Consider the following 25,555-nt stretch of genomic DNA (forward strand, 5'->3'; position numbering starts at 1 on the left):
TGGTATGAAGCATGTTGCCCTCTTTGTCAGATTGGATGTGTGGCAGATTTATTTTGCAGTGCAGTAAAATAAGATCGTCGCTATTGAATATCAAGAAAGGGTTAAGTATGTACATTTTTATAGTAGTTCTCTTGAAATCTTATAACCAAATCAGTTTGGATTAATTAAAAACAGAAATGTTGTTTGGAGTTTTTCTTTGAAAAGTCCCACGTGGTGAAATATGTGAGAACCTTTCTGCCAGCCCCAGTAGGAAGGGGATTGGCTTTAGATTCCACTTTGCGAACAAAACCTTGCCATCCAGTTTTTAACCTTTGAACTGTTCAGTGAAAAATAACACATCTTGGTTGATCTCAGAAAATGGTTAGTGCTAATGTGGTGTGGTTTGCTGAGGCTCTGGTTCTTTGTTCTGAACTCCCCATGTCTATTTCTCATTAATTTTAGTCCAGGACTTTCTTGATGAGATATGTTCTCTGCAGTCCTAATGAAAGTAGTCACTCCTGTTACATCAGCCAGTGCTTCTTTTCCCAGTGTATAATTCTAGTGACATTCAGTCAGCCTTGCTTAATGGCTGTTTTTAATGTGCTGGTAATTTGTTTGCGTTAAAAGGGGTGTGAATATATGTGTTGCTTCTGGTTTTTGTTTAACCCACCCATAAACTTTGAATGTAACTCTTAAATGCTGCTTATTTTAGCAGCATGACTACAAAAATCACTTCATGTTGAGGATAAGTTAAACACTAAGCTATGCCTCTGATTGCACATGAGAGAACATTTGGGAACATGAAGTATAAAGCAATGTTTTAGTTGGTATGTGATGGCTAGCATTTGCCTGGGTGGTGTTATAAATAAACAAAGAGTTGGCAGAAAATGCTTCAAAGTAATTTTATGTAACCAGTATAATTATTTCTTCAGAATACTGGTTCCGTTCACCTATCGGTGTGTAGGAGAGATTGAAACCCATGACCTCACTTGGCAGTGGCTGATGGGTTTGTGAAACTGCAGAGCCAGCCTTTAAGCCTCCACAAAACCTTTGGTTACTGCAAGCTTACTGTGGGAGAACTGATGTAAAGGCGAACTGCAGCTTTCTTTCCAGGAAGTATTTCTAGCACGCTTTGCCTTGCATGGGACCTTGAGAACAAAACAAATAACAATTGTTAGAAGTCTGCCTCATGCTGTAAGGAAAACCTCACAGCCACCCATATAACTCACCTGTGTTGGTTACACAGCATTTGGAGCTGCTTTTTTGTTGTTCAGGTAGGACCCAAGTCAGATATCCTTGGCTTTTTGTCACCAGGTGCAAGGAACTTCAGATGTACGTTGGTTGCTGCTGCCCAGGGCCATCTGCAAGCTTTCATCTGCTATTAGATTTTATTTTATTTTTTTCAAATTGTGGCAGACGTGGTGAGAATCTATTATTAATGGATGAAATGTTCAGAAATGGGTTCTGAACTTTTTTTTTAACCCTAGTTAATCTTTCTGTAGCCTTGTAATTGGAATATAGCTTATGCTGAGTTGGTCTTTATTTGTCATTATCAGTTGACTGTGTTTTTGTGAACACCTTGGGTTTTCAGGAGGGATTTGAAGGAAGAGGGGGGTAGTGGTCTTGAAACTGTTCTGGTGAATGTGTCAGGCACCCAGAACAAGATGAAAGAGAACACCAAGACTGGGAACACATCACATCTTAATTATGGTCAAACCAAGGTCAGTTTTGGTAAAGTTATGAAGTGATGTGTAAAAATGAAAATGTGCAGAAGGCTTGGGCTTAGGTTTTATGCCAGAAAAGCCATCCTGCCACCCTGTCGTATCCTGACAGTGGCCATCTGTGGTATCATGCCTAATGCGAAAATACTCAGTTGGCTCTAGTTTGAATTTTTCAAATGCTAGGGGGCAAACAGACATTCCAGCTTCTGTGATTAAGAAACTGCAAGAGACCTATTATAAAATTCTACAGGGTTGCTGTCAGCTGCACCTTTATCACCCTGGGAAATCTTACTGTACACAGGAATATACTGTCACACATTTGCTGCTGATATTTGACTATGTCTAGTGCTATGGTTTCTTCTCAGTTCAGCTGCTTCAGCCTCTATCATTGTAGGTCCTGTACCTAAAGGTCACGGCAGCCTGATACTGCCTTCAACTTACTGTGTTTGGAAGCATGACTACCAGAGCCACTCCACAGATGATAGCATGGAAATGTCACATCACAATGTAACCAGCCTGGTTTGTGTCTGAGACATGTGCTTTAATGAGACTCTTCTTGCTAAGCTGGCTGACAGCCCCCTCAAGAAGCCATGTTGCTAGGTTTTACAAAAACGGATTAAAAGATGTTTTCTATTTTAAAGTTAAGCAAATGAGGGCAGGCTCCTAGAACTGGTTCTATGTGGTTTTCACAGCTCTGTGGCTATTGTATAGGTCTGAGATTATGATGTGGTGTTAAAAGTGCTAGAGGTCGGTAACCTTTTTAAGGTTTGAATTGGCATCATTCTTTCTTCTAGATGTCTGGCATAATACCTTGCTGTTTTGAGTGAAAGCTAAAGCTGATCTTGTGTCTTAAATAATCATACGCTCCTTATTCGGGAGTTTCGGGACAGTGGGCATTTTCAAACAAACTGTTCAAGTACCTTTGTGTTCTGAAATGCCCTGTGGATTGTAGGAATAAGCTGTAAACTCTCAATAAACTCTAAATAAGCTGTAAACTCTCAACAAGCTATAATTGTTGTTGTTGTTGTTTGTTTGTTTTGTTTGTTTTTTGTGTTTGTTTTTTTTTAAATAGGACTTAACGCGTATTAAACAAATGTTCTTTTTATCCAATACTATTGAAAAATGGTGAGAACTGGTTCTACAACACGTGTATGTGAATGTTGGGAAATCTGAGAATTTCCTAAATTTGGCTTTAAAACTTACCAAGCCACTTCAGCTAGTCATGAACCTAAGCTAGTGAATTTGAGGTGAAGTAAGATCAGTAATTGTAATCTTGTTTTATGGCTGTGATTCAGAATGGGTCTAAAGGCCAATAAAGGTCCAGTTTATATTCTAATGTTTTATTATTGCTTTTAAAAATAATATTTAGACAATAAAGATGAGAAATTTCACTAAGTAGCAACACCTTTTTGTAACTCTCAGCTATTAATACCAAACTGTACGCATGTTAAAATAGATTGGAATTGAAAGGTTAAGTGTTATCCTGCAGATTCGATAAACTCAGCTGCTGTTGTTGTCACAAGTCTTTAAATGACTCTATTGACGGGTTTTTCTTTTTTTCCCTATTTCAGTGCCTTCCATTGCGTGCTAAGCGTTCTCTTGGCTCTGCCTGGCAGGAAAAAGGGGAAACTAGAAAACCCCATTAGCTGTCCATTTGCAGAATATCCAGGCTTTACTCTCAATACACAAAGAAATACAACGGTAGGAAGTTGTTTCACATCCGAGCCAAGATAAGGTCCTGGAGGTTTATTATTTTTGTTGCCTGATAGCATCAGGACTGGGGAGCAGGGGGCAGAGAAGGAACAGCAGATCAACATCCCATGGGGACAACAGAAGGGAAGACAGACAGATAGCTGAGTGCCGACAGCTTCAGTCAGTACTCCCAGAGGAAGTGTTGGTTTCACCAGATGAAATTAATACACAGAAGTCTTTACAGAGGCATTCAGATGTGACATTGTTTGGGGGGCCTGCCTATATGGCAGATGTATAAAGCAGTGAATCATATGTTTACATATAATTAGGTCTGTATTGACAAGCCAGGTTTTCCTTTTGTTTAATAATTTCCTACATTAACATCAAAGAGCTTGTTTTTATAATGAAAACACATTTCCCTTTTTGTTTTGCTTTGCTATAGCTCTGTATTAACTTCAAACACAAAATCATGAGTCACACGACGGAGATATATATATGTAGATGTCGATATGTCCATATCCATTTATAGCCTCTAAAAATGAGTGCAATGTTATTAAGTTTCCTTCATTTGGATATACTCAGATAATCTCTGCTATACAATCTTGTGTGCCCCTAACAACGAGTATCTGATATTTTCACTGTGCTTCTTAAACTTCAAATACACTTAAAAATTATTTGTATTTTTAAGATTCAATTTCTGGATCAAATAGATACTCTGTAGACAGCTCAGTAGAGCTTGCATCAAGACTTTATGCAGAAGATACTATGAAAATATTTTTTGAAGATGTGTAGGTTGAAAAGTAATTTAGAGAGAGAAAAGTCATATGGAAAAGATATAACTTAAAATCTTTGGAAGGGGAAGCTCTAATAAAATCCAAGTTCAGTAGAACTTTGCCTAATTTGGTTTTTAAATGCATTGAAATAGTAGTTCTAAATTCTACAGAATGGTTATACAGAGCTTGAGCTAAATATTAAATATTTCAGCATTAAGGACTTGAGAGCAAAGTTGATAAACTTTATCACCGGGGCTGAAGGAACTAAAAAAGATTTTAACAAGAAAAGAGGACTTCAGGGATGTTTGACACTGAATGGAATTACTAATCATTTGTATCCACAAGTGTGCACAACAGGCTATTTGTTAGTATTGAGTGCCATTCAGTTAGTGTTTGTTAGAAACTTTCATCATGAAGTTGCTTTATTACATATATATATTTATGGTACTTTAGAAAATATTGCACATTTATAATGTGCAATAAATTTTAAACCGTCTGGCTTTTTTGCACTTTCTGCAGTGGATGGTGTCCTGCATATTTTTAAAGAATAACTTTTGCTGAAATAATCTGAGCAAAGGCAATAGTAATAGATCTGCTTTCACAAAGAAATTGGTAGCCATACTTTATACTCTTATGGCTTTTTCTGTGTCAGATATATTTTGTCTTCTTTGTACTTGGACTATCAAATCGCACAAAGCTCTTGGAAATCTGCGTTGGAGGATGCCAGCTTTTTAGATTAACACTGCTAAAGTTTTCCAATAGTTTTTACTTTAATTTCTTTCGTCCTTAAGGTCGGGCTCCTGACACCAAAGCTCTCAATTTGGAGGCAGTTGGAGTGAAAACTAATTCTGAAACTGGAAAGATCATTGTGGATGCCAGTGAAGCTACTTCTGTTCCTCACATTTACGCAGTTGGAGACATAACAGAGGTACTGAGTCTACATAAACTATTTTACAATAACAGGAAGCCAACTTTGTTCCTGACTAATAACTAGTCCCCAGATGTCGTCATGCTCTAGCATATATCTTAGTGTTTTGCTCTTTTTCATTTTGTACAGCTGTAGTATTTATGCCCGCCACCTGGGTCAGTAATTTCCTTCACATGGATCTTGTGAAATATCAGCATTAGAGATTATTACTGATGTTTATCAGGGAATGCATCATTGGTCAGAGGCTCATAATAATGTCTTTATCACTTCAATTATCTTTCTAATGAAGTTTTTATCACTTCAGGTGTATGACTTCATGCTGCCTTAATGCTGAGTGAAAGTAGTTCTTACCTTCTGATGTTGAATACACTTTTGGGGAATGACCACAACAATTCTGCTGAGATTAATCATACGATAGCATTTCTGCTTCCTGACATAAAATGGTCTGGACAAAAGTATATGCCTCTAGAACAAGAAAAAGCCATTGCTTCAAAGGCAAAGGCGTTGACTTCTGTCAGATGATTCACATGACTTGTGAATGTTTATGCCAAGTAAACATAAGTGGTGGTGGTGTTTTTTTTTGTTTTGTTTTGTTTTTGTTCCTTTGTTTTGTAAAAAAATTAACTTATTAACTTAAGCAGAACAATTTACTACTTGTTGCAGGTGCAAAACCAGAATTTTGTGACCTTAGTCTAGCACTCTTGTTGATGTACAGTTATCTGTAATAAGAATATTTTTCCCTGATCAAAGTGCACTCAAATTCTTTCAATCCCTATATTTTCAGTTTACAGGTGAACTCAGAATTCCTACTCTTGAGTTGGGCATCTTTGACAATGTTATAATATAATGTATGGCTGGATTGTGAACTGTACAGGTACAAGGAGGATGTTTTCATCAGCTACTTGCTGTTCCCAAAGAAATTGTGCAATAATACAGAATATTATTGGGGGCATCACAAGATCTCTTATCTGTCACTTAACTTAATGGAAATGAGCACATCCCTTCCTATTAAAGTTGCTTTTTATATATAGCGTGATCATCTTTATAGAAGTCTGGTAAATCTAAATACTGTGGTGATACCCAAACCACATACATAGTATGATTTGAGAGATCTTTTAAAGATTTCACATTCTGCCACACATAACACCCCCCCCCCAAGCATTCTTGAGTTTTTGAAGAGATGTAACAGGTTACATGTCTTTGAATAGCCTGCAGATCCCTGACTGGATGCTGGAACAGTCAGAGACACTTAAATCTCATAAATCTATTGGTGATTCCTGACCTCTTTCCCTCTTTGTAGACATGTGTTTCTTCCTGTCTGTCTCCATCTTCATGTGAATGACTTGCCATTTCCTTTTAGACTGTGTGAAAACTCTTTCCTGTTCAGCTATTTCTCCTTTTATTCTTTGCTCTCCACAATTTCTCTGTACTATCCAGTCAATCAGAGAGAGCTTTGGGGTTACGTTCAGTTCTCCTTTCTTCTCTCCACGTAGAGGTTCCCTCTGTGTTTGTCACTTCATGCTCTGGGATATTTCCCGAAGTCCACTTTCTTCTCAGTGACCTCTAATGCCTGCTCATCCCTGATATATGCCTTGGTTAGGCTTTTTGCTTTCCAAACGATTCGTTTTAATTTAATCCAATTGGCAGTTGTTAGAGGCAATGCTGGCAAGGTCTGAAGTTCTGTTGCTCACTTTGCTGCCAATCTGCGGTGTTATTTTGGGCAGGTCATTTCCGTTTGGGTGCTTTTGGTATTCTGCCTTTTGAGGATTTAGTTAAATAAGAAATGTAAAGTTGGAGGCAGGATGCTCTCATCTTTCCTATTCTGCATCTAGAAAGTCAGGTCTACATTTATTTGTCATTTTCATTTTGTTGTTAAAACCTGGATTTCCTTTTCCTGTTTTTGTTCTTAGTAGTGCAGATTTCTGAACCCAAGTTGTGTAATATGCACTTCTAAGTGTGTTAAGAAAAGCAACACACTTTTCTACTGTGTACAGTTGGGAAAATTGGACAGTTAATTCAGTGCTCTGTAGACATATTCTCTTAAGCTTTTGTCTCCATATGGGCTAAATATAGGGAATTAAGGGAATCACAGTATAGTACTTCCGCATTTATGGAGTTTAAAGATGGAAGGAACTATCTTGTCTGACTCCATTACAATATGAGCTATGTAATTCCACTTGTTAAGCAATGCAGTTATTTTGTTTGAATATCCAAATGAATTTTGTCTTTTTTAAAAGCAGAATAGATTTAGATAATAAATTTTATTGGCATGGGAATCAGCAGTGGAACAAAGTTCCCATTGTTGGTGTTGGTGTACATCTCAGCTGGATACACTTGATTCTTCTGTGTGTATTCTTTCAGAACCACAAAGCTGTAGAGCTTGGCATGTAATATTGTCTGGGTGAGACCACTCAAGGGGCAGGAAAGGGAATTTTGTTCCATGTGAATGAGCATCAGTGATCCCTAATATTATTTATAAAACAGGATTTTGTCTCTTGTGTCCCTGTCAGCATCTCTCATTGGTCTTCTCTCTACCTGCCAGATTTTCTTTGCTGCCATAAAGTGCTATTGCTTATATGTTTGCAAGTAGTTCTCAACCTCCCCTCCTTCCTCCTTTACTAGGCCACACTGAATAGATGCTAAATTTTTACTGAATAGCAAATTTTTTTTTTTTGTTAATTCAGTGCCCTGGCTGGAAGGGGAGTAGTGAAAGAAGGGAAAGGGGAGTTTCATGATATGGTTAGAATGAGTGTTTTCATTTGGGAATCATACCCATCTGGCACAAATGGGAAACTATGTGTGCATGGGTGTCTTGTTGCACCCTTGTATGAAAAATTAAATCCTAATGTTATGCAAGCTGTTCATTTGGAGAAAGGGAAGGGGAAAAAAATACAACCTCCCAGAGGTTGGTCAATCTGTCTACCCTCAAAAAAAGATTCTCAGGCTTTAGCAAAAAGGTATTTTCAACTGACAGGTAAAACTGTATTTAAGCATTTTCATTTTCTGTAATCAGGATGAGGATGACCAGGCTGGAATTTTAATGTGATTTTTTTTTTCAGTGATAATATAAGCTCTGTCTATTAAAACCCTTCCTCTAGTGGTATTAATGTTGAAAAGCATGGCACACAGCATAAAGAAGTTCTCTTAGAAGGAGGTTTATCATATGTATGTGTATACATCTGCCATATTTCAAAGGGTGTTGTAACAAAGATGTGTAGAGAAGGTGGAATGTACCGTATGTTTCTTTAAATAGAAATAAGACCAAGAAAGAGTCGTGTTAGAACAAATACACAGTACTTCAAAGCTTTTTAAACTCTCTTAGGAGCCATCTCGTTTAAATGTATAATACATTGGAGGATTCTTATGAACTATTTGTATCCATAATAATCATGAGGGTAGTTCTACACATGACTGCAAAGTGAATGTTCTTTTCAAATATTTACCAGGGAAGGTCTTTAAGCCATTGTTTATGAGAAATTAGACTTTATCTGCATGGATGTTTTTGTAATTAGTTGGGTTTTATGGAATGCATAGCAGTGCTTTCACAATTTTATCTCTAGTTCCAATCTTCTATTCATTTCTGGAATGCCAAAACAACATCTGTATTTCCTGCTACAGAAATGATTGGCAGCCATGTTTCAGGCAAATGTGTGCAAGAAAAAACAAATGGCAAATTTCATCTGCTAAATGACATTTACAGACTTGAAAGTCAAAATGCTGTTTTTGAAAAACCATGACTTGATATATCTTATGGGAAAAAGGCATAGACTTACAGTTTTATCATTTGTCATGAGCAGTGGGGAAAAATAAGTTTGTCTTTGTAAACAGAATAGTAGTGTCCGTTAACAGGTTAGACATAATGTTTCGGTTTATTTTTTGCAATGAAAGTTTCAGCATAAGGCGTTATTAGTATAGATAAAAACACGAATGTGTTTTAATATGCAGATAATTGATAGAGTATGTATAATGTAGTAAATGGTAGCTAACACCATGTACAGAACTAATTAAAGGGAATATATAGAAAAGAGAAGCTGGGAAAGAAGAATGGTTTCCAGTAAATGCTCAAAACAGTCAGGTTAATGAAGAAACATTTGAAAAACTTCAATGTATGTGGTGGGAAATCCTTACTTTGTTTTCTGCTGAAGACTGTTTTTGAGGGCTTACTGAATGACCAGCTCCAAAGTGGAGCTTTGCATAAATGTGGCTAGTGTTGGATCTAGATAGGACCTGTATGAAGCAAAATTTCAGTCTTTACAAAGCATTCCTCATTGTCCCACAAAGGTGTTGTTTTTCAGTTATGGCTTTCTTATGTCTCCAAATCTTTCCTTCTAGACTTGTGACCCCTTTCCTAATCGCAGACAGGCATCTTGATGATACAGACTTAGATAAACTCTTAAATAACTCTTTTTGACTAGATTCATGAAGTTTTCTCTGGCTTATCACCTTAAATGGACTATTCTTCCGCAGGCTTCAAAAAAAAATGCTTTGAAGATGCCATTCTTCAGTCTGCAAAAACTTCCAGCTTCTTTAAAACTAGCATTGGAGTTCTGATGCTCCAGTGGCATTGTGTCAGCACTACAAATTAGGATTCTGGCACATTGCTTGACCTGTTTGGATGTAAAAAGTAGTCAGGACTTGTGGCTTGAACTGAAGCATGTCCTGGCCATATTCTGCTGTTATGTCATTTTTCATTTGCAGGACGTTAGCATTTGCCAACAGCATCCTTTTCATGCCTCCCTCTAATGCCAGAGTCTGAGATTAGGACCAATTCAAACTATAGGTTGCAGTGTGGGCAAAATAGCGTTCCTTTTTCCCAATCCAGGGAAAAGGTCCATGAGTCCAAAGGTCCATAGAGAGTCCATGTCTACAAATAGCAAAGTTTGCACCTGTTGACTCTGTGTTCTGTAAAAATGCATCAGGCAGCTTTTTTTAAAAAAGTTCTGGTAGATTTTAAAATGCTGTTCCTTATACTAGTTTGTTTTACTTCCTGCTTTAAAAAGACCAGCTGGTAAGCTTACTGAGGGCTTACTATGGAAAGAGAGGGTGAGATGGATGGTTAACATGTTAACAACCTCTGCTTTTCAGGGAGTGACATCAGATGTGAAGTTTTTATATGTTGATTGTAAGCATGTTTGGACAGAAATTATTAGTGCCTTCTCCGTTTGGAGCACTGGCTGCTAAGCTGGAATTCCAAAGATTTGGCCTTCCTCTGCCCGTTGTCCCAGGAGAAATCCTTGGATGATACTTCTCTTTTAGATGAAACAAAGCTTTGTGCTCTTTTCTCAGGGCCGTCCTGAATTGACACCCACAGCAATAGCTGCAGGAAAACTGCTGGCTCAGCGTCTTTTTGGCCAGTCTTCAGAATTGATGGACTATGACAATGTGAGTTCTTTTTTCAGTAATAAAAACAAATCTTTTTTTTTTTTTCTTAAAAGAATATTTAAAGAAATTGTATTTTTTTTCCATCTGGAATCTAGTTTTGACAGCCGAAACAGATGTGTGTGACAGAGCTGCTCTTCTCAGTCATGCAAAATTCTCCCCTGCAGCTGCTTCATATGGTTCACAGTAACATTTTGTTTCCTGATGAACAGGTACCTACTACAGTTTTCACTCCCTTAGAATATGGTTGTGTTGGGCTGTCGGAAGAAAAGGCCGTGCAGCGTTATGGATCAGATAATATTGAGGTATGAAAATATTTTTAATTTATAGCTTGTGTCGGAGTTGCACTATGAAAAAATAAGTCCTCCAAATGCTGTATTTGCAGCTAGGGAGTTGGTGTCTTCAGAAGAGCTCAGGACTTTAAAAATATTGCAGTATGTCACAATGGAAACTGTTACCTAGTGGGCTTAAAATTATTGGTTGTCAGATGGTTTTAAACTAGCTGCCATCTCCATAAACGATATTGCACAGCATCATTAAATAACAGTTATGTTCCTTTTAATTGTCAGAACTGCTGGTCAGGTTCTTTAGTCTAAGTTTTATGGATGTCCCCAGAAACATTCTCACAAGTTGTTCAGTGTTATCTTTGTGGCTGAAATATCTTGATATGGTGCGTGTGCATTGCATTTTGATGAAGAAACATGATATGCCGTATATTCACACCCAACCTTCTGATATGAGGATGAGATCAAGGTACATGTGGTGAAGAAATTCATAAACACTGTGTAATAAGACAAAATTCAAACAAATCACACTTGAAAAGATATTTTGTGTTATCTTTATTCACTCATCAAAAAGAATGTCAGTATATGATGCAGTAATTTATGGAAATACAAAGTGCAGTACTCCGGTTTGTTATTAGTTCTGATTTTAATGCTTTTGAAATATACTTCACATTTATACTTGAGTGTTCCAGAATTGTTACCTGTTTTTTTTGTTTAAAATGATGAACGTGAATTAATGTTTTTTTTTTCTATAACATTATCAAATATGTAGTAATAATAATGGTTATAATATAAAACAGCATTTTTTAATGTATTAGTACGTTCTAATACAAATGGTATTGTTTTCCTTACCAGGTGTACCATGCATATTATAAACCTTTAGAGTTTGCAGTGGCTGAAAGAGATGCAACTCAATGCTATATGAAAGTGAGTGTTGTGGACTTTTAACTTGCTTTTAACTTAAAACAATACACGTGGTACAGCCAGCTTTGAGGAAGACTGTCTAGCAAAGAAAAAAAAAAACCACCTTTCTGAAATGGTTGAGATCTTTTTTAATGATAGCCTGTTTCTCTAGCATAACTACAAATATTTAATATTAATTACTTACTCCATTGCATCTTGAAAGTGCTTTATAGGTATTAGCATTTTTCAGAGGTGATGTTCTACTGATTGATACCATCTATGGGCTGCTGTTAAGGTCCAAACAAATATTCTAACTTCCATAGAGATCAATCTCTGCTTCTTCCAGTGAAATTCTTAACTAGCTCTAGTAATATTTGAGGCCATCTCTTGTGAAAGTATACTACCATTTAAAATAAAAGAAGCACAAGGCTAACAAAACTAGCATAACTGTTCCCCGTCTTAGTTATGAAAATAAAAAACACCTGGTTTAGACCAAAGTATTGGATTTGAAGCATGTCTTCTAGAGCAGTCCAATTTCTTCACTCTTCAAAAGTTCTCTGATATACTTGCCCATAATAGAGGATCTTAAATAAGGTGAATATATCTGATTGGTAGAATATATCATATTTTTATTCTTCATTCTTTTCTCCTAAATACTAGGGAGCTATCTTGCTGGAATGAATGTTATAACTGCTGCATGTCCATCACAAATTATTATGGTATTATGAGTGTGTTAAGTAAGGAATATCCATCGTTAATAGCTGTAACCAGTTTTTCTAATAATATTTTGTCACATCTGACTTTTGCAAGTAGCTTAGCAGCTTTGCCTTAACTATCCCAAGCACCATTGCAGCTAAGGTGATGCTAGTTCTTTTAGCTATTCCCTTTGAATTGTGTCAATGAAGGTGAATATTTGAGGACAAAATAGTAATGGCATAATAATTGTTGACTGGCATTGAATATGGTTCTTGTTAAACTCCCCAAACACACAAATGTTGAACTTAAAATTTAACACTGTAGTGCAAGAGGGCTTTTTCTTTAAAACTTCTTCTATATTTAAACTACCATGTCAGAATTGCTGCTGTTACTGGGATTCTTAATGAAAAAAATCCAAGTCTTTACTGAGTAGCAGAACTAAACAGATTAGTAATGATGTAATGTTTGATGGGATGGTATAGGGATAGACTGATTTTATTCTCGTAACAATAAACATGATGTCCCTAAAGGAACAGTTTTATCAGAGAACTTACTAAAAAAAATAAAAAGTTAAGTGTGTACTGACTCAGGCCTTCACAGGTGCTTAGTTACCTTCATCTTTGCTTGCTTCCAAGACTTGACTGTTGTTTAGGTTATGTGGCTGATGTGGTAAAAGCGTCTTGCCAAGCTGGCTTCCGTAAGTGTAAGGAATTACAAAGGCACAAAATATCTTATAATTAGTAGCGGTCTTTGGAAATACTGCTGATTAGCTGCTAAGAATACATGTACCTGCAAAAGCTCAGACACTAAAGGTGGTCCTTCAGTGTCAAGATGTCTGTAGTGTAGCAATCAAACCAATGAAGGTATTTTGAAATTTTCATACAAATGACAAACAGAAGTATTCAATATACCACAAATTGTTGTTGTCAGTGGCTCCCTGAAGTCTGAAAGAAATATGCTAATAAAGCTTTGATTCAGGAAAGTGCTCAGGGACAAGCATAAGATCTATTGAAGTCACTAAGATTTAAGCAAGTGCGTAAGTTCTTGGCACACTGGGAATCAACAGCTGAACTAGGATCTTGGGGCACTTCAGTTTCATTTAATGCAACTTCGTGCCTTATCTTTAGATGTTCTAAGAAAAGATTTCTATGTAATGTATTGTTTTCAGATGGTGTGCTTACGAGAGAGGGAGCAACGAATCCTTGGCCTTCATTTCATTGGACCAAATGCAGGCGAAGTTATTCAAGGATTTGCTCTTGGAATCAAGTAAGTACAAAAGAATGTCTCTAGCTTCTAAAGCCTGCTTTTTAAGTTATTGTAAGATTATAAAAGATAGCTGCCTAGTTTTGGCAACACTATAAAGAATCCTTGCTTTTTGTTACTTTATGTAGTATTGCACATATTTCTACTAAAATACTGTGGTTCTTCATTAAGATACACTGGATTTAGTTATTGTAATACTGGATATAGTTAAGGAATGACTGAAAATACATTGTTGGCTTGGTATTGTTACAGCAAAAAATATAATTGTGCATTAACAAATGAATGTTAGTTTTCTTGAAGTGTAGCTGCTTTTGCATCCTATGCACAGGATAGGAGATTGCTGCATAGTTTTGCAAGTCCCTTAAAAAGGGTATTTGTGTTTTCCATAAAAAGCTTTCTTACACCTGCCAATCATTTCCTTTTTTTAATCTCATCTTTAAATGTGCACAATTTGCTTCTTAAAAGCTCAGCAAGGAGTTGCATGAATTTTAAGCTTCTGTTTATAAACCAACCAGTATGTGATAAGGTAAGAAGCAATATCTGTAGGATGATGGAGAGGGAGTTACCTTTTCTGGAACTGTCTGATAATTCCAATAAGAAATTTACCCAAGTAGCTGAACTTTTGTGATTTGTTTACTCAGATTTAAATGTAGGAGTGCACTTTTCCTCACTTGTACATCTTTATTTTCACTTTGAAGGAGTAAGAATGACTCCTCGTCCTCTGTCGTTAAATGGAGCTTTTTTGCTCCCTCTCTTTTGTGCTAGACCTGTTTGTTTTTCATTTCCCTTCTTACTGCTGGTTTACATCTTCAGAAATGTTGATTTGTATATTTACATTATAGTTTTTTAAACTCATCTTTAAAGACAATAATCTGGGTTTCAAGAAATGCCCTCCCTATTGTGGTACTAGCTCATTGTCCTAAATATCATCACTATTTTATTGCAGTTTTAGTCTTGCTACTTTAGTCTTGCATTTATGCTAGTCACTCTTCTGAGTGACTAACATAAATGAAAATCAGAAAGGATTAAGAAGGCAGGACCGCAACTATCATGTGAGCAATATCTTGGAAATCATTGATAGCAGTGTACCCTGAATACACATTTTCAACATGTGTTTGTAGTCCATTAATTGCCAGTGGTATAGATTTTAGAACTACATTTTTTAGGATGTCATTGTTTTGAAGTTTTATCCAAAATAACCAGTGAAAAGGAAGCATATGAAACTGGAGTGCTTTTCTGCCTTGCCTGAGGGAAATTAAAGCTTTAGCCACAGTAAGAGGTTTTCAGCAGGTCAGATTCTTGTATTGGTTTCTATTGTATTTCACAAATCCGGAGTTTTCAATGTGGAACACCCACTGTAAAAGCTGCTGTTCTCCATTGTCAAATATTAGGTCTCACTTCTGTCTCTCCAAAGGATGATTTTTCATCTTCACTCTCCTCTTAGCACTCTGGTAACATCTATGCTCAGCAGTGGTTTTTGCTTGTTGGTGCTTTTTTGGATATATGTGGGACAGACTTCTGTGACTGTTTTCCCTGTATTTTGTACAGACAGAGTACGTTATTCCATAGAGAGCTTGAAATAATTTTCACATTTAAGTCCATTTCAGCTATTCTTACAGCATGACCTGCCAGGAATAGCAGCTCAAAGGAAAGTCATCAAATCTAAGAATGTTATTGGACAAGGAAAGGAATTAGGCTAGTGGGATTTTTAGCTCAGCTTTTTTTTTTCTCTCAGATGATGGAATTTTTCCTCCTGCCTATAGCATTGATAATTTAAGTGTAAGCAATAGACTTTGTTAACAATCATAGAAGAATATTCTGGTATTACTTCCTTCATCAGATTGTTGCCTGCAGTCCTAATTTAAGATGTTCTTCCTGTGTATGTGTGGATGTGTATGTATGTTTTTCCATCTGGAGTTGTTGAAACACATCTATGTACAAGAAAAGCTGAAGGCTGCAGTTTTGTCATATGTTTTTGCCATAGGCTCAGTTCCTACTTGGGATAAATTGCTTAATTCTCTCTGTCTCAACTCTTAGGACAATTCTTCTGTGCCGAACAGTGTAGTGCATTTAAATTTTGTTGTGTGAGTGCCTAAGAAATAATAAACAACACTGAAGAATAAATGCAACTCTTCTACCTGATAAAATCGACATGAGTGGGATTAGCTTGATGTTTTAGGACATTCTACCTGCTTCAGGTGAACAGTGTATGACTTTGTGGGTCTTTTTTTTTCTTTTTGGTAGATGTGGTGCTACCTATCCTCAACTAATGAAGACAGTTGGCATTCACCCTACCTGTGCTGAAGAAATTACCAAGTTGCATATTACAAAACGTTCTGGCTTGGATGCAACAGTCACAGGGTGCTGAGGTTAAATACCATCCCTGGAAAGAAGGAAAAAAAGCACAAAGTATATCTGAAAAGAAAATGGACACTTGAGTTAAAACAGATGACTCAATGAAACCCAATGACTTGAGTTCCAGAAATCTTTCTCATTCTTCCTGTAGACAGATTTTACTCACAGCCAAAGAAATTGTCTTCACACCAGCAGAGTTTTAAAGCCAATGCAGTCGTGCTGTGACAAATCTCTCTTCCAAAGTGCATATAACTCTTCTCTCGTTAGGAGCTTGGGAATAATCACAGCTTTATGTATAAAAGTATATCAGAAATCATTAACATCTTGAGACCTTAAATTTAAACAGTTGTTGTCTGAGTTTGTGTTGGCATGGCTGACTGCCAACAGAATTTTCTCGCACTGTTTGGGTACAGATGCCAGGCATCAAACAGGGCTTCCCTTAGAATTTTGTTGATGGTCCTTTCTCCTAAGTACTTGGATAGTTCATTACTGATCCTAATATTGAACATCAAATCTTTTTGCTCACTAGCAGAAACGAGTTCCCAGTGTATGCAACAGTAGGTAAGCAATCATCTCTTTTTTTAACCTTCAAAATGTAGTATAATATCTCACAAATTACTGCTTAAACACAGTATATTAAGCAATGTTGAAAAGTAGAATCAAAGCCACTAATAATCCAGCTCATGTAGCATTTGTTGCTTCTTTTAGAATGTGTAAGTTTGCCCGATGAAGAGGTGTATTTTCATTGGTTTTGTTTTTAATACTTTCTAACTATGAGCTGGATTCTGCTTTTAAGTGGATTTAGATAAAAGCATATGTTACTGAAGGGAACTATATTAAACAGTGAACTCAAACAGAAATGGCCCCGCTCAGAACACACATGGAAAATAATTATCTGCAAACTTTTTTCAGAGTATTGGCCAGAGTAAGAAAGCATTAATCTATTGCAAGCTTCTTAATGCAAGTTTCTGATTATTTTCCTGCTGTCCACAAGGGGGAGATGCTGGCTAATTTGTGGCAAGGGAAAAACAAATCTGATAGTGAAACTTGTTCTGCAGAAGCCTGTTAAATAGGTAGTGTGACAAAGACAAAACACAAAACAAACTTCATTAAATTTCAATCTAAGTTGCAGTTGCCATCATGTTGATATGTATAGTCATTTTCTTGCATAGTAGAATTGTACACATGGGAAAGGGAGAGATCAGAATGTATACTTCTAGCAATTAATTTATATCAGTGTTTTTGCATGTGTAATTTGATGTTTTCATAGCTGTCCTATGTTCTGCTCGCTACACGTTTTGGAAGAGCAGTCTGATCATGCATATCTTTTACTATTTTTTCACTGACTATTTTGCTGGTACAGATGGCAGCATGGACAAATGATTGATTTATTTCAAGTGTGAAATAGTTCTTTACTGTTAAAATTGTACCTGTCAGAGAAACTATTGCACAAAAATTGATCAGACATTCTAAAATATGCAGTAATAGCATTTATCACACTCTTTTTTTCACTAGAATACTGTTTTTGAGGATTTGTTCTGACTTTAACAGCGACAAAAGAAATACTAAATGTTTTCTCTTCAGAGTTTCCTGAAATTTCTGATCCATGAGAAAGGAAGGGCTGATGCAGTTTGACTGCAAGTGGCATTCCCTGTCAGGTCTGCTGTTGCAATTTTTTGTCTGTGAAATCATCAGTAAGCTTGTAATAGGAAAAAAAATTTCTTTGAGTGGAAGTATAGTCACAATACTACCTAAATATTGCTTTTAGAGAAAATGGTATGAAAACCCTACTAGAAACAAACAAACAAAAATTAATAGATTTTCCAAGCTGTAAAAATGTTTGTAGTAAATTTAGATTTTTGAAAATATTTAAAAATATAAATATAAAATATAAACTAATTACATGATATTTTGCAACATTGAGATACCGAGCATCTCCAACTACACAGATTTTGTGTTGAGAAACATCCCACATCTGACTAAACTCTAATGTGATGTGTGCAAGATATTTTTCCTACTGATTACTTATTACAGATCCTTTTGCACCGCTGAATGAATATTAGTGGTCAGTCATGTTAAAGTGGCTTCTCTTCCCAGTCCTACTAAAGACTTTATCAGCCCCCACAGACATATCAATGGAAAGATGAGTTAATTTCATTCATCATAAAGTTGAAAATAATTTGAGACAACTAGTTAAAGAGATTTCAAGGAAATGTGCCCTCAGTATATTTGGTATTTGAAACTAAGGCCTCTCAGCATCTTTGAAATAACAGGAACTCTCTTGGTTTTAGAATTGTTATGTTGACTGCATGAAAATTGATCCTGTATCTTGAACTGCAGCCTAGTTCTCTTCCTCATTTAGTGGAAAATGTTGTCACCTGAAGTAAAATTAAATGTACATTCACACTTACAGAACTCTAATATCAGAATCAACAGTAAGATAGAAAAATGACTGCTAATGTGCTTTGTGCTTTTTTTCCTGAAGGATTCTTTGAGGAACTCTCCAGGGATGGTCCTTAAGAATTGTTTTTAAAAGCCTGACTAATGTCAATTGGAATGGCTGATGTATGCCACAAATTATTATTACATGTGAAAGTTAAAAATAATTCTAGTCGGGCTTTTTCTCAGGATGCCAGCTGATGAAGTCTTGTTTGTCAAACCACACCATGGTGCAGACAAGTCTGAGCATTGCTGGGTCCCTCATATGTATTATCCTGATATTTATTGTGATGTGAATTAACAAATTAATAAACATTGCATTTTTTAGTAAGTGCTTGTATTTGGTTAATTTTGCACATATGGTTTCAGCTTGTAAAAGATTTCTTTTTTGATCTTAATGCTGTTCCTCGTGGTTGAAGTATATGTTAAGGAAACTAGTAGTAGTTGACAGACTCAAACCTGTTAATAAGGAAATGTTGATACCTCTTTGTCTCTGATGTGTAAACTGAATAGCCATTATTCTGGGCTGGGTGACCTAAACTATTCTAAATTTAAATTAAGAGCACCTCTGGACACAGTAGATATGCTTTCAAATATTCTGTTTATTCCAACTAATGAGGTCTAGCAGGTATGTTCACAGTCCATGTGCATTGACGTGCTTTGTGAAGACTCATCGAGATGTAACTCGGAAACTCCCTTGAAATGCAGTGCAGTCAGAGTGTTGTGCAGGTCTGTGCTATTATACATTTAGCTGTTTGGGTTTTAAACTAGAAAACATAGTGGAAAAAATATGTTACAGCAAAGCCAAATAATAGCTGTGGGTATTAATAGATAAAAACACTGGAAAATGAATGAAGAAATGCTAGCAATATAAGTTTAAAAACTCTGAGATTCTGTCAGAAAAGAAGGGGGCTGCATTGTTTGAATTAACCTCAGGGTTTTTTTCTTTACATTCAGTTACTTTGATCAGATGTTCCCATTAAGTTGGGAGATGCTAAGCTTCTGAAAACAGCTAGTTTAACGTTATTTTAGTGGCTTTCCTGGATTTGATACTGAGAAGGAATATGGACTTAACTGCATTTAAAGTTATTTTTACTTCTACATTTTTACTCTGTTCTAATTTCCTGGAATATTTCGCTACAGGTTCTAACTATTTAGGATAGCTAGGAACAGTGGCTTAAAAGGGAATAAGGTAAGCATTGTTCTTGATTTTTTTCCTCTGTATTTTCATGTACTGTTTTAATCTTGCAGCAAACAAGAATAACAGACAAGTATATAGACAGTGATCTTCATGAATTTATAAGATTGGGAATTGAACATACCACATTACTTACACGTAATGATAGCTTGTTCTCTACAATTAAGTTTTGCATTTTCCCATTTATGCATATACTACTGCATGCCACTATACCTATCAGAAAACATTTCTGCAGTTCAGATAATTCCAGATCAGGAGCTAGAAAAGTTTCGGTACAGCAGACATGTTGCAGTATGGATATATGTTGTTACGAGAATAACCATGCTAACGAACAAGTGCATTTCTAACCAAAACAGTTATTGTACAGTTTCAAGTTTGAAGGCTTCTTTTCAGAGGGTCACGCTTATCCAACAAAGTAGGCAACTCTGTGCCCATCTAAATTGCCATTTGTCTGAATTCCAGTGAAATCAATGTACTAAAAGTTAACGTTAGCCGTTAATTCCAATGGGATGCAAGCATGTGTCTTAAGTGCTTTGTTAAAGGGGAATCAATATAAGCATATGCCAAAATGTATTTCATTATTACAGTTGGGGAACAGGCTGCAATTATGATTCAAAACATAAAAGATACAATAGACATCTATGATTAGGCAGTGAAATATGCCTTTAATAAGCATAGTGCAGACAGTTTGTTTTGCAATAAGTAAACTTGTATAAAATTCATTGACTTTTTCATTCTTTCAGATGTGAGCTCTCTTTTAAGAGTTTTTTTTTTTTATTTTATGCCCAAAGTTTTCCTGATGTTATTCCAGCAGAAAGGCTAGGTTTGCATACATTTATTCTAGTGCCAAACCTGAATTTTACTGGCAGAGGAGAAAAAAGAAGAGCGACCTTTTTTGGTTTGCAGTATTTTTGTTTGTTTGTTTGCTTGCAGGGGCAGCATGCAACAGATTTGGTGTAATTACCCTATCTGATTTTTAAGAAATGGAATGCTTCTGTCCACTGCATGTCAGAGAGCTAATTATGTTTCCGTTGTGGCACTCAAAGTCAATATTGTCAGCTCTTCTTAGTTCTAATCCTCTACATTGAATTTTGATGGGCCAGGTGAAATATCCCCTTCAGCACCTTACTGCAATTCTTGTCAATCATCTTGCCATGAAAAACATGCATATTACAAAGGCTTTGGCAACACTGCATCTGATTTCAGTCTTTAATCTAATATGCACCTTAAGAAAACACCATTCCAACTGCTGACGTTCTGTTTGGGACATGAATGGGATTCTGTTTGCTGTGAGAAACAAAAGAAAATGATGAAATCTTTAAAGGATATAAGGGAACTCTTAGGCTATCGCAGCATGTAAGCTCAGTACTAAACCACTGGTCTAGGAAGAAAGCAAATAGGATGGTGGATAGGTACAAAAATTAAACAAAAGTTTTCATTTAAGAAGGAAACTGCAGATGTTTTTAATTTGTCAAGTGATTAAAAAAATACCTTGTTTCAAGCACTACTGGAGTTTGGAAGATTTTACCCGTATCTTTGAAAGCAGTGCTGTTCACTAAAGTCCATTTCTAAGCATGACATCTGAGTACTGTGTGCCATTTTCTTGTTGTTTCTTATAGAAAAGATCTAGCACATTTAAAATCTGCTGGTCCTACTGTGGAAAATTAACATCATCCCTTAGAAGCTGGAATATAAACTAATAAGGCACACTTCCAGAATCTGATTGCATCAGTCAGAAAGATATAGTACGAAGAGAAAAGTGGATATTACCTGGGGGTGTTGTGTGAAATGGAGACCAGTCTTGTTTGAACAAGGTGCTTTGCATTGTTAGCTAGGTAGAGGTATTGGGAGTTGCAGCCTGTCAGAACCAGCATCTCCAAGGAGGGGGCGGGGGAGAATTTTTCCAGGCAAAAATCTAAGCAGTTTGTGATAGGGTATGTCTAATGCATTAAAACAATTTAAGGAAACCCTCTGTGCTTCATGAAAGATGAATGCTCACCCGCTCTGTGTTTCCTCTCCCATTTTCCTTCAGCATATATGAAGACCAGAAAGCGTTGCGTGGATTTTTTTTCTGTCCTTCTTTCCCTCACCTTTAAGCAACATGGGAATCAGACTTGTTCTTCCTTGTTTTGGCAGAAAACAGAAGAACAACAAGATTCCTCTTAAATCTTTCACAAGGAGACTTCTTTTTCCCAAGGCTCTGTTAGGATTTTGAATTATATAGGTGGTAACAAATCTAAGGCAAAAGGACTACAGATACTTGTTTATTATATGTTTTTTAGAGTATTAAATAAATAATATAGTAAAATAAGGAAATAACTAACATTTTCTAAAATACCAAGGGGAAGAAAACTGAAAAAAGAAAAGACAGCTTTTAGGCTTTACGCTTTAAAAATAATAAAGAAAATACATTAATACTTTATTTTCTTTGCAGTGTTCCTGTGAGGCAATACTCAGATATTTTATTATGCTGTGTACTTCTAACAAAAAAGTCAGAACTGAATGCAACCAAACAATATTTTATTCACATAGTGTCAGAGCAACAAGCTATGTTGTGGCTTTTGACTTTATGCAGGAGGTTGAGCTGTCTTACATGATGCCTTAGAGTTTCTAACACAATTAGCGATGCTCAGGAATCTTTATTTAAACACTTTTGTTCAACAGGGACAAAGGATTGAGCTTTGGCATTTTTATTAAATCCTGATAATCTTCCTTTTTGTGTCTCAAAGGATGAAGAGGAAGTGCATTAATTTTCACATGAAGGCAAATTGTACAAACACAGCTGAAAATATCAGGAAACACAGGGATTTTCCTTAGAGAGATGTAATCAACTAATGTTCTGCTGGAAAGAGACTCCTAAATTATTGGGCACAGTAATTCGGGCAGCAGGACACTCATACTCTGATAGCACTGTTCAATTCAGCTTGCTTAGATGAATGATTCCCGATTCAAGTAATATAGAAAACAGAGATTATTAACCATATAACAGGAAGTAATTTAAAGAACACAGGCTGTTCTGAAGACCTAAGAAATGGGTTTCAGATTATCAAAGGATTTAATTAATTTACATCAGACCGAGATCTAATTAAATCATGAGAGACCTTTTGGTTTTTGCCTCTTCAAATTCTTATTGAGTGTATTTTTTAGATGTATTTCAAACACAAGAAAAATAAGGACAATTCTCTTGACACTTTGGATTTTGCTTGCATTGATTCCTGGCCATATATCCCAGATATATGTAGAATGTGTTAGGTCAAAATTTTGATCTTCTCCTTCAAATATTTTTTTTTCTTTTTCTTTTTTTTTTTTTTTTTTTTTTTTTTTTTTTTCCTGCAAGATCTTTATTCTATTTTATTTGGTTACATTTAGTCCTGTTTAAGTGTTAATGAGTGAATCCCTTTTGGATGGGAGTCCAAAGAGTCCAATGTATTCTTAAGAGAGCATTTAAGGATTTTCTGCTTGCCTCTTCCTTTAACTCCCCTGTACTTTCTGAACCTGGTAATGCCACAGCATCAGAGGAGACCGTTCTAAGTAAGTCCTGTCCTTAGCTGTGGCATAGTCTTTGAAGAATAAGAGATCATCCATTTGAGAGTGTTTATATTGTGACCTTCTGAAGGACGTCATCCTTCCTTAATGACAAAATGCATCAGATTCATAGGTTGTGACAAGTGCCTCAGGGTTTGCCCGACAGTGGCAGAATGGAGAATTGAATGAAATCTGCCTGTAAAATGCAAGGTGGTTTTCTCTGTTGCTGCGGTTATTGAGAGCTTTAAGGTCTTGCACTTTTTGTATCGAGTAGCAAATTATCGAAGCACGTGAAGTACCCTGGACTGTGTTAAGATTGTCTGCAAGTGGGGCTTAAACCTCTTTGTGAAGCCACCTCCTTGTCTTGCCTTCTGGTTCTGGAAGTCCTAACATTTCTCAAGTTCACAAGTTGGAAGAACGCTTGCTTTAAGCTATTGAGTCGATGGCTAAGAACAGCAGAAGGGGGTGCTCACTTGGATCTGCATTATTGATTGAAGCACTCTCTCTCACTGTACTTCACTGAAGTGTAGCCAAGAACAACAAGATAAGAATTAATAAAAGTGACAAGGGAGTTTCTCAGCCGGAGCTGGTGCACATTAGCCTGGATGAAGAGAAAAAGAAGCTGATACTTGAGTCCTTTGAGTTGTGAAGGATCTGGTCAGTCCTTGAAGGGGAAGCACATGAATGGCCTAGTTGTCATCGCATTTTATTTTTCCTCCAACTTTGACTAATGGTGCATTTCCTCTGGCCTCCTACGGGCCGTCCGTGCCTGACTTGCTTTGTCACTCTTCACGTCTAGTCACTGCCTTTACTGTCCACCCTGTTCCCATGGCAGGAACCCAGTGTCCTCTAAAAAAACGCACAGGCACAAACCATCTGTCATTCTTCCCACTCCTCTTTCAAGCGACCACTTCCCATATTGTGTGGCCTTGCAGGCTGAAAGCAGTCTGCCTCCCCACTGCGTGCTTGGAGTACATGCCAACTCTCCCTGCTTGATAAGGGAGCTCTTGGCATTCTGCCTGTAAAAATACTAATGGGCATCTCCCTGTTGATAACCAGCTCTGCCTTTATTGTGTTCAGGGGGTGATAAGTTGTCTGGACCAACAAGAAATTGCCCCTTTTGCTTCTTTGCAGCCGAAGCTATTAAGGTCAAATTAGGTGTGAGTTGTGAAATTAATCATTACAAGCAAAAACAATTTGTAGTGTGATACGGACAAAGGAGAAAAGAAGCTGAATTATAGAAGGGGAAATTATAGTAGACACAAAAATGGTCAGGAAGAGGAGGAAAGAACAGCTGGCAATGATGTACAAGGATGCTGAGCTAAGTCTGTAGGCTGTGCTGGATTTCTTCTGCTGCACCTGAGGACTATGAAATCGTAGAACAAGGTAGTTTTTTATGTCACCTGAGAGTCCCAATTAATCTACACACAACATGTCATACAGAGGAGAAGATACCTGGCCTCTCTTTGCATAAAAGCACTATTTCTAGTGCATGCATTATTTGCTGGCATTCCTTGTGCATCTCGAGTTGTGTCCCCACCAGAAGCATGTTCATGGGGCTTGTTACAGTTAGGCACCCCAGGAGAATCTGCAGCTCTGGCCACTGACGCAGTCTGAGCTGTGTCCAAGCTGCATCTGCCACGTGGGCAACACTGATAGTGTAATTAGATACACATTTATCTATGAAAACTCTCCACAAATAATCAAAGCTTTTTTTTATGTTCACTTAAAAAAAAAAAAAAAAAAAAAGTTTTCTTCCACTGGCTTGTGGAAGATACGATCTGAATCACTACTCTGAATTGCATGGGTGTAGTTCTTGCTGGAAATGGAGTCCAGCGGATCTAATTTATAACTGGAAATTTGAAGGAGAGAGTGTAGTCCATCCTTCTGAGGCAGCACCTGACAGTTCATGTGTAACCTATGTATAGGAATGCTGTCCGCTGATTCACATATTTTTCCTTAGCGACAGCCCCCTCCTCATATAGCAGGACCCATGGAACTGACTGACAGTAAAAGAGGTTATGGGAGTGTGTTTTATTTCTTCCTTTCGTTTTGCCAAATTCTACAAAGTCTGTTACTGACAGCGGGAAATAATAGCATTCAGAGCAGTGACTGCTTTCATCTTTGCCGTAGTAGACTGAGGCTTTCTCAAAGAGCATCCTGCTTTTGACACACACATGAAATTCTTGTGTCTTGACCCCATGTAGCTGTGTGCAGGACCAGCCCCAGACAGTTCTGCCCAGGTATGAGCAGCAACAGGAGTTCTCTGAACCACGGAGTACAGCCACGCTGTGGCTGGTTGAGGTGTCTGCTGTATTGTCTGACCCAGATGTCGTACATCGGAGTAGGGGCTGTGCCACGGAGTGTAGTTCCAGTGTGTTCCCTTGAACTGCTGGAGACCAGGGAGATCCCACGTAGTT

At 36.9% G+C, this 25,555-nt stretch overlaps 1 protein-coding gene across 2 annotated transcripts in view; it reads left to right on the forward strand.

Moving 5' to 3' along the window:
- The window catches only part of TXNRD2 (thioredoxin reductase 2), a 33,681-nt gene extending 14,938 nt beyond the window's left edge, over window positions 1–18,743 (forward strand). For both annotated transcript variants that reach the window (XM_084297379.1, XM_084297380.1), the window contains 6 exons: window positions 4,957–5,093; window positions 10,380–10,475; window positions 10,685–10,777; window positions 11,612–11,683; window positions 13,524–13,621; window positions 15,863–18,743. In XM_084297379.1, the coding sequence (XP_084153505.1) occupies window positions 4,957–5,093; window positions 10,380–10,475; window positions 10,685–10,777; window positions 11,612–11,683; window positions 13,524–13,621; window positions 15,863–15,986 (620 nt within the window). In that variant the 3' untranslated portion in view covers window positions 15,987–18,743. The remainder of the gene's footprint in view (window positions 1–4,956; window positions 5,094–10,379; window positions 10,476–10,684; window positions 10,778–11,611; window positions 11,684–13,523; window positions 13,622–15,862) is intronic.
- Window positions 18,744–25,555: the final 6,812 nt, after the last annotated feature.

Source organism: Netta rufina (assembly GCF_964035555.1).
Source record: "Netta rufina genome assembly, chromosome: 17".
NCBI lineage: Eukaryota > Metazoa > Chordata > Aves > Anseriformes > Anatidae > Netta > Netta rufina.